Raw genomic sequence first — 10,639 nt, 5'->3', positions numbered from 1 at the left:
ATAGAAACAGCATTGTTCTTGAAGGAACAAGCAGAGACCCCTTCTTTAACTCTCAGGACATCCAGCCCCGTATCAGTTCTGAAGCACCACAGCTGCCAAAGAATCAATCTGTTTCTGGATAGTAAGCATGGTTTCAGACATTTTTTAAAAACTATTTTCAATCTTGAAAAGTGAACTCATTATATTGGGACATGGAAGTAGTTATCCCTGCAATCCCAGTGCCCACGCTAATGGTTATTCCCTCAGTGATCAAGAGTGGCATGACCTGAACTGCCTCTTATGTTGGGCAGATATCATATCTACAACTGGGATTTGCAGGGGCTCGTTTACCTGGATTGCCTCTAGTTCAGGGAAAAGTAGTACTCTCTGCCCCAACTACCCTCTTAAATCTCCTCCCCATGCCCTAAATAAACTCTATTCTATACTATACAGTTGTGTGGCTGTTCCCTCAGTGGGGAAGAGATGTCATGGGCCCACTGAAGCACATCCTTTCCCTTACCTCATTCCACCTCTGTAGAACATAACCCAATCTCTTTATATTTTTATGAACACAACATGGCCATAGCACTCATAAATTCATACATCTTCAGTTCCCTTCATAGCATCTGCGTAAGATGGAGCAAGTAATATTTAGTCATGAGGGAGGAGGAGGGTATTGATGGGACATCACTCTGTTATGTTAAGGGCAGTGGAGAGCTGCTGGAAACTGGGGAGTTGTGCTAAGTTCTGTAGCCTTTGCTAAATCACTCATACTGCAATCAGTAGTTTCATATCAGTGTCCATTGAATGGATTTGGTTAATCCCACTTTATCACACAAAAAAAGAAAAGTCATAGAATTGGGGACTTGGTGGGAGGAGAGTTAGAGTTAGAGAGTTGACTAGGGTATAAGGAAGCAAAGTGAGGGTGAAGAAATTGTATATATATATATCTATATATATATATATAGAGAGAGAGAGAGAGAGAGAATGAAAGAATATTAAGAATGATGATCAGTTGGGACTGTATTTGTATAAGAGAGCTAAACCTTAGAAAAGGCTAATTCTTTATCTCTTGTGAGACATTGTCTATAGTTCTTCATCTAGGGTAGAGCCCTGTAGATTTACTCCAAACATTTTGGTATGCCAACTGGTCTTGTCATTACTCTGGTCTTGTTTAGGCATCAATATTATCTAAATTTCATGATATAACTCCACTGTCATGCTTGAAAACAGTAATGTTTCTCTGGCTCCTAAAACCTTTACATGCTCACTTCTAAGTTGTTCTCGGATCTTTAGGTTTAGTGTATGTAATGTAGATGCATAGAATGAAGTGGCACACCCTGGGGCTATATGTTCTCTGCCCTTGGACCAGTTTGGATTTCTGTGGTAGCTTTTCTCTTCTGTAAAAATATGTTTCTTCAATGAGGAAGGGGAGTTATGATTATCTGTGTGTATAAAGATTATTATTTAAAATGCAGTTAAAATTACAAATGTGGTAGTAGTAGGCTATCCTTTAGTATTAGGATTAAGATTAGAGTATAGGCACACACACACACACACACACACACACACACGTGTGTGTGTGTATACATTATACACTTATACACATATACTCATGTACATATATACATTTACACACATAATTGTGTGATCAAAATGTATAATACACTCAAATTTATTTTATGAAACTTAGTACTAAATACAATAAATGTGTAAAAACAAAAGTGAAAGAAGAAATTTAGAGGTCTCTTTTAGGAATTGTAAAGGGGGGTGGATGAGAATAAAATGTAGAACAAGTTTGTGAATATTTTTATTAACTATCTATACTATAAATCTATTTTCTCTCCAATATATATATCTTCTTCCAATTTTGATTCACCTTCATTCATCAACAACAAATAATCTATAATGGGTCAAAGAGAAAATAACCTCATATATTTGAATAAGTGACATGTTGAAGAATGGCTTACCTGATATGTCATGTGAGTGCTGGACCATTTACTATATCCAGTCTGTGCAGTTGTGAGGTGATGTTCAGAACTGAATTTGTTACCCAGAAATAAGCTATATATTCCATCATACTCATTCTCTGGATTCAGAGACTTACTTTTCAGAAAGAAATGTCCACTTTAAAGTTTTCCTACAAAGTACTTTCTACCACCTCCTCAAACAACTTTTTCATACTCTTGAAAATTCAAATTCTCCATGCCTATACTTAATTTTTGTGTTTGATATAAAGTTATTAGCTAACAAATCATCACTTATTCAAATTTAAATAAATCATATTATATAAACTTTAAATCATTTACACTACTATCTTTGCTTGTGTGAATAGAGACAAAATGCATGAATCATACTAGAAACTTCTTCACTATGGTTGCTTTTATTAGGACCCTTTTCCTCCTACTGGCTTGCCTCATCTAGCCTTGATATAAGGCTTTGTGCCTAGTCTTGCTATAACTTGTTATACTATTTTCACTTAGTATTCTGGGAGGCCTGCTCTTTCCTGAAGGGAAAAGGAGGCAGAGTGGATCTGGGAAATGGGTTAAGTCAGGGAAAGAGACTAGAAAGAGTAGAGGGAGGTGAAACTACAGTCAAGATATAATATAAGAATGCATGCATGCATACATACATACATACATACATACATACATACATACATACGTACGAAACGTACAAGTTGAAACAATAACAACAAAATGAATTCTATTCCCAGGAAGATCTTTGCATCCTCTCTTAAGTCTTCTTTATTATTTAACCCCTCTGTGTCTGTGGGCTATAGCATGATTGTCCTTTTTTTTTTTTTTTTTTCTTTTCTCCATCTTTATTAACTTGGGTATTTCTTATTTACATTTGATTGTTATTCCTTTTCCCAGTTTTTGGGCCAACATCCCCTAACCCTCCCCTCACTTCTATATGAGTATTCCCTCCCATCTTCCCCATTACCACCTTCCCCCAACAATCCCATTCACTGGGGTTTCAGTGATTGTCCATTTCTTTACAGATAATATCCGTTTATAAGTGAGTACACATCATGTTTGTCTTTCTGGATGTGGGTTATCCCACTTGGAAAAAATTTTTCTTGTTCTATCTATTTACCTGCAAATTTCATGATATGGTTGTTTTAAACAGATGAGTAATACTCCATTGTGCAATTGTACCACAGTTTTTATGCATTCTTCAGTTGAGGGACATCAAGATTGTTTTCCGTTTCTGCCTAGTACAAATAAAGTTGCTGTGAAGACAGTGAGCAATAGTATAGTATGGAGTGTTCTTCAGGTACGTATGCCCAGGAGAGGTATAGCTGGGTCTTGACTAATTTCCATTTGTCTAAGAAACTGCCATATTGTCTTCCAAAGTGTCTGTAGAAGTGTTCACTACCACCAGCACTGTAGACTGTTCCTAGGCTCCATATCCTTGCCAGTTGTCACTTGTGTTTTGATCTTAGCCATTCTGACAGCTGTGATGGCTAAAGTTGTTAAACATCTCAAGTGCATCTCAGCCATTAGAGGCTCCTCTGTTGAGAATTCTCTGTCTTAGCTATGTGTCCCCTTTTCTAATTGGGTTATTTAATTTGTGAGTGTCTAATTTCTTGAGTTCTCTATATTGTTTGAATATTAGGCATATGTATTATGGCTGAGTAGTTTGGTGTTCTTGCAGGAATTCCAACAGTGGATCAGGTGCTGTCCCTAACTCTTTTGGCTACTCGATGGACATGTTTCCTCCTACTGGCTTGCTTTGTCTAACCTTGATGTGATGGTATATGCCTGGTTTTATTGAAGTTTGCTATGCCGTGTTTGGTTGTTGGTCCTCTAAGGCCTATACTTTTCTGAGGAAAGCTGGGGAAAGGAGTAGATTTGGAAAAGAGCAGAGGTTGCAGGGAGAGACTGGATGGATGGAAATTGCAGTTGAAATATAATATATGAGGAAAGAAAAGAAAAGAAACAAGGAAACAAAGAAAATTTTGTAAAGATACTGACCTGTCAGATATATTATACTTATTTTCCTTTTCCATACAGTTATGGAATGTATATCAATTTAAGGTAAAGTTGCAAAATATAATACTTGTTTAGAAAAACACAGATGTAAAATATAACAATAAATATACAAATGAACCCATACAAAAGTAATTGGCATATCTAATAGTACAGAAAATAGCATATTTTTACTAATATAGTACTATGTCAGGCAAGTTCAAGTAATGCTCTTCTGTTTCTTCCTTGAGTTTTGTGCTCTTTTTTAACACAACGGAAAAAATAACAATATTATTACATAGTATTTATTACTGCTAGATACCTTACACATATTTTTGTTTAGTTTTGACATCAGTAGTGGTTACAAACAATTACTACAAATTTATAAGTGAAGAAACTAAGGGTAAGAACTTAAAAACATAGCTCAAAGTTTTAAAAGTAGAACAAACATCTGGGATTTCAATTCAGATTTACAACAGACATCTCTCTACGTCAAAGAAGCATGTCTTGTACTTGAATGGCCCTGTAGCATCCAAAAGGACTTGTATTACAATAGATGCTCAACAATGAATTACTGAAGTAAACAATGAAACCTTATAGCTACATTCCACATTTTAAACAAATATATTTTTGCTTAAGAATAAAGCAAAAGTATACTAACGTTTTTTATATGTTTTGCTAACAAAAGGAGTATAGATTTACTTAAAAATAAGCTGGCTCTCAAATTAAATATGTATTTTTATACCTAATTTTAATGCATTTCTTTATAAACTTTTATGCACAAATAAACTTCAGATATTAGAAATGTATTTTTGAAGTTTTTGCTTCTTTGAAAGGCATAAGCTTATGTTTTTGCAGGATTCTAAGTCTCTGATAACAGCTTGCTTTTATAACTCCTTTTATATCCATTAAATCAGGGAGAAAAAATCTCATAGTGTATCAAAATATTAGGCACTCAAACCTGCATTCATCACACATTCTAGATTGCAAATGAAAACCAAAATGTTTTAACAGACCATAGTTCTAAAAACTGAAAAAAATTAGAGCATTAAGTGTGATTTTTGCTAGTACTTTTCCCAGATTAGAGCTGCTGTTCAGAAGCGCATTGAATAAATTAAGACATTGTTGAGGTAGTTCAAGAAAATAGAAATCACATGTCTACTTTACACAAAACATTATCCTAAACATTTTAAGATACTTTTCATAATTCTCATATTAGAGATAAAAAGGGCTAAAAAAGGTAAAATGAGTCTTCCAGGATATAACTCAGTGAGCCTTGCTAATCAATGCTTTGCTTCTTATCAGGGGTTAGCCTTGCATTAGGATAAATTCTTGGTGCCTTTGGTTCTTCAGCCATTTAGAAAATGGACCATATATCTGACATCAATAGATCATGTTATATAAAAAATCTACTTAACATTATTAATAATAATCCAAGTTGTGTAGAAATAAACCATATATTTTAAAAATTAATTTCATTTTCCTTCTCACTAATCATATGATATTGAAAACTAAATGCAAGCTTTATAAAAATTAAAAACCAGTTTGAACTATTTTATTTAAAAAATAATGTGTATCATGAATTTGGCAGCTAATAGTATTCTCATACAAAAATTAATAGTAAATGGGTCTGTTATACCTATTATTTATAGCTAGGTTCTAAAGGCCAGTCTATTTAAGTAGTCTACTTTCTATGACTTAAATATCACAGATCTTCAATTTATTAATTGCTATATTACTCATCTGATAGCAGTAATCTTCATACTGACTGAGAATATAGATAGTTAAAGTATTAATCTATTAGGTTCAAATTCATGTTAGGATTCAAACAATTTGACCCAGTGATTAAGATTGTTTAGTTTTATGTAAAATAATTTCATAATATCAATTTCCAAATAAATTTCTAATGTTAAAAATAAAGCCTGTTATGTTTCGAAATCTTTATCAAAGTTTTAAGTTAAAGTAGACACCATGAAATATCACAGTACAGTTGAAGAGAAGTTCTCTGGATAAGAAATAATAAGAAAGTTCATATTAAACTTCTTGCAGAGTATTAACCATGGTATATATGTATGTTGATTTCATGTATACAAGAAAATAAATCAATGTTGGAAATTATGGCAACATAACTTTTCTGTGAAAATGTATTATAAACTTCAACATATTATCACATTGATCCATGATTACAAAACTAGCAAACCAGTATTAGTTTTAAAGTAAGCAGTCGTATCTCTCAACGCTGACTTCTTAGCATTATAAATTCAGATAAAATTTTATGAAAGGCAGATCATAGGTTAATTATTTCTTATTCTATTGTAAAACATGATCTTACTCTCTGGATCTCTCCAGTCCTTTCACTGTATAATGTGGATTTATCTTCCCAAAAGAGAAATACTGGTTACTTATTTTCTTCTTCACCGCTGTTCTCACTTCTTGATTTCTCAAGGTGTAGATAAGTGGATTCAGAAAAGGGGTGAAGATGGTGTAGAAAACAGAGAGAATTTTATCCAACAGAAAGTTTGTAAAAGGCCACATGTAAATGAAAATGCATGGTCCAAAGAACATGAGCACAACTATGAAGTGGGATGTGCAGGTGGAAAGAGCCTTAGATGACCCAATTGAGGAGTGGCCCCTGATGGTGACAAGCACCACAATGTAGGAGGTGAGCAAAAGCAGAAAACTTATAAGAGCAATAACACCACTGGTTGAGACCATAAAGATACCAAGAACATATGTATCTATACAAGCCAGTTGGATTACCAAAGGAAGGTCACAGAAGAAGCTGTCTACTACATTTGGACCACAGAAGGGTAAATAGAGGATAAAAACTAGTTGACTCATTGTGTGTAGGAAGCCTACCATCCAAGAAGTAACTACAAGTCCAACACATACTTTTTGGCTCATAATGGTTGAGTAGTAGAGAGGTTTACATATGGCGATATACCTGTCAAAAGACATGGAAATCAGCAGGACAATTTCAGTTCCAGTGAAAAGATGCAAAAGAAAGATTTGAGAAATACACCCCTCAAAAGAAATAGTCTTGTGGTGAGCAAAGAAGTCCATGATCATCTTTGGTGTTGCAAAGGAGGAGAGGCATATGTCAATCAGAGAAAGGTTGCTGAGAAGGAAGAACATGGGGGAGTGGAGATTTGAGGTAGACAGGACAGTGAACAGAATTAAGCAATTCCCAAGCATTGTCATTAAGTAAAAAATGGAAAATGCCACAAAGAAGAATATCTGAAGCTCAGGAGAATCAGTAAGTCCAAGTAGCACAAATTCCGGGACTCTGGAATGGTTAAGCCTCTCCATCTATCCGTAGACTCTGTTCTGTAGTCATAAAAGACAAAAAAATTACAGTCCTGAGAACAAATTATGTGAATAACTGAAAATATTATTTAGCAAGTATTTCTTATTTACATTTGGGTGTTATTCCCTTTCCCGGTTTCAGGCAAACATCCCCTAGTCCCTCCCCTCCCTTCTTTATGGGTGTTTTCCTCCCCCCATTGCCGCCCTCCCCCAACAATCACGTTCACTGGGGGTTCAGTCTTAGCAGGACCAAGGGCTTCCCTTAACTCACTGGCTACCTAGAGCCCATCCAAGAATGCTCTCAGGCACAAGATGTTTGTTTTCCTTTTAGGATCACTTAAGCAACTAGTGATAGGTAACACTTCAGAGGCACAGCCTCTTGGATCTATCCAGCAGCCAAACACAGTATGTGTCAGGCTGAGCATTATAGCCCTCATAACAGTCGTCTTGTCTCACTATGCCCATGCTTCAGGGTGCAATTTATAGAAACATGTAAGTTCATGGAATGTGCTAATCAATACATATAAAGAAAATAAAAGCAGCTCTCAAAGATTTTTTGTGATGCACAAGAAGTGGAATTATTTTTGAATGAACCATTCTGACAGTGTGTTTAATTAACAATTTAAAGAATATGATGATATCAAGAAAATTCACCTAGTCCCTATAAGAGTGATAAATTAAGTAATTTATTTTTTAATCTCATGAAACTATTACTGATCAAAATGTATACTTGTAAACACTCTAGAGGTAATCTCAATTTACATGATTTTATAATCCCAAAACCTTTTTAAACTTAAAAATAAAAATATTCTACTTTTGCTCTTTTGGTCCAGTCTATGCAACAAAAAGTTACTGTATTAAACCAAGATAAGATATTTAGAACCGTATTTTCAGGACTTGGATAATTTTAAAGTTAATTGTTTTCCATTCCTAGGTTTTGAAAAGTTTATTGTTTACTAATGTCTATGTCAAAAACATTGTGAAAATAAAATAGAAATTGGTCTTGGTTGATGAAAGCTAATGTGAGAAATGAGTCCAGATCCTCCAGCTATCTAACAAATGCACTGTGGGTTTTTGACTGAAGAAAGTGTAACCTACTTGTTAGTAAAGTGCCTGTTTATTAGAAAAGTTGTTCAGGCACAAACTAGCCAAGTAAACAGTAATCTAATGCGATTTCAGTTCAGTTGGTTAAAAAAATCTGCACAGCATCAATATAATTTTTCATTTTTAGTTAGGTCAGTATGTTTATAGGTAAAACTATGAGTCATTTGCTACACTAAACTATTGTAGAATTACCACTGTGTTTCATCTATAGTTTTGATGGTCATTCATAGATACATTAGGATATCTAATCTTATATAATATCCATCTTCAAAAATGTGATTTTTACTTATTTTATACACAAATTTTCTAAGTTCACCTAAAGTGATTTAAATTTAAATATGTATATGAAACAAGGTGGATCTGTGCCAAGAAAGCTAAAGTGTCTTTCTATAGTAACATTTAAGTTATTCTTGATATTAATAGAGTTCGAAAAGAATGAAGTCTTTGTCATAAACTCAGAGGATGCTCAAATGGAAATAGAATCAATAAACTCTGATTTCACTATTTATTTCTCTTTCATTAATTTACTTCTAGCGATGCTCAAAATTGTTTTAAAAAGCAATGCAAACACATATTACAAGTGTAACATGAAAATCAGAGACTAGGATTGAAATCTCTTTTGATTGCAGATTAAGAGAGAGAGAGAGAGAGAGAGAAAGAGAGAGAGAGATTTAATCCTCTGCCAATACCAATGTATCAATTCAATGAACAACATTGAAAGTGGTCTCTTTCTGAATTACAGTTTAACCATGTGCCTACAGTTAAAGTAGTGTTATGATGGTCTAGCCAGAGAATAAATCTTAATAAAATTTAAGTCAAATCTCTCAAAATATTTGGCATCCCTTTTGAGCACTTAACACAAAATTCCCATTCACTATATCTTCTGCCTTCAGAGAAGAAATAATATGTCCGGTGTAGTTGTGACTTACTCCATAGCCCATTTAGAAGTAGGAAGATGACAAAAGGGAATAAAACCATAAGTTCACATCTTACATGCTATATAAAAGATCTGTACTCTCCAAACTACAATCTTCCTCACTGTTTTGTCTTTCACTGTTACTGGACTATCAATGCCCAAATTTAAGCCATTACCATTAGTACTGGTTTTCATGTAAGTAGCTTCCTGTTTTCTCATGAAAAAGAAAGTATATTTGCATATTGTTTAAGTGCACATATTTAATTTCCCTTTTCATGATTAATAAACATTGCTAAATTTTTTAGATGACAAAATTGTAGAATTCTTAAAATGGAACCATCACTCAGCAGTTATAAGTGGCAATAATGTTTTTTGGTCAAGATCATATCTCAGTAGCCTTTTTACCTGCTGACCTCTTTAACTGTGAGAGTTAAATTAGATGATTTATTTAAAGCTCTTAGCATAGCTCCTGAGTAACAGCAAAGACATTTCTGGAATTGAAAATAAAAATGTTGCTCAGAAATGATCTTTTGTTTAATTTTATTAGTATCCATTGATACATCATGCAACAAAAATTTCTAATCTTGCTTTTAGTGATTCAATGCTATGCTATCAAACTAATTAAATTTTCTTTCGTACAAAATGATTTAATTTATTTTTAAAAGGTTTGGCTTCCATATTTTGCTCATTCTCATACTTCCATGACAAAAATTTAATTATGATGAAAACTATGCTCACAATCACCATAAGTAAGGATTCTTATTCACTTCATCTCTAGACAGACAACTCTAATCACTCTGAGGTAGAATAGTCTGACTTCTTTTTTCATATATATAGATATATATATCTATATATATGCTTTTTCTTTATTATATATCCAATTACACTTTATAGAGTTAATAAACACAAGTGGCCACTTTTGTTTCCAGAAGACACAGGCTACAATTTGCTCTCAAGATCTTTATCATAATAGCTGATTTTTAATCTACATACCAGCTATGCAGTCAGCATATGATTCACCGCATCTTAAAAATGTGTAAGTCTTCTGAAATCATGATGGTCTTGGCAAGCATTTGTAGCCAGGAACTTGAATATATATTTTCTCCTGTCTTGATATAGAAGCCTCTAGAAGGCAGTGACATTTAGGAGGTGAGTGATTCGGTCCTGCAATCTACTTGCAGTGGGAGTTATTAAAAGGCTGAACATCCTCCTCAGAGTTGCAAGGAGAACTTTCTGTGTGTCTCCTTTATTTAAACTGGGAGGCACTGTCATGATGAAGTGGTGTTCCTCAGAGAAAATGGAATGGCTGGACCTTCCTAGAAGAGGAAGACAAAACAAATTCATAAAGATATTTCCATTT

General features: G+C 33.9%; 1 protein-coding gene across 2 annotated transcripts; it reads right to left on the bottom strand.

Annotated features, from left to right (window-relative positions):
* Positions 1-424: 424 nt before the first annotated feature.
* On the bottom strand, positions 425-7,262 carry LOC116913785 (olfactory receptor 4K2-like). 2 transcript variants are annotated; one of them, XM_032918091.1, is made up of 3 exons: positions 6,372-7,262; positions 6,276-6,294; positions 425-447 (listed from the first exon to the last, which is right to left on the bottom strand). In XM_032918091.1, exons 1-3 carry the CDS (start codon positions 7,260-7,262, stop codon positions 425-427), a joined length of 933 nt encoding a protein of 310 aa, XP_032773982.1. The 2 variants fall into 2 exon arrangements, with proteins under 2 accessions (XP_032773982.1, XP_032773981.1); XM_032918090.1 differs by lacking the exon at positions 425-447 and having other exon boundaries at positions 6,282-7,262.
* Positions 7,263-10,639: the final 3,377 nt, after the last annotated feature.

This window comes from Rattus rattus, chromosome 12, assembly GCF_011064425.1.
Source record: "Rattus rattus isolate New Zealand chromosome 12, Rrattus_CSIRO_v1, whole genome shotgun sequence".
NCBI classification, from domain to species: Eukaryota; Metazoa; Chordata; class Mammalia; order Rodentia; family Muridae; genus Rattus; species Rattus rattus.
The sequence above is the reverse complement of the archived record's forward strand: the minus strand, read 5'-3'. Positions and strand labels throughout refer to the sequence as shown.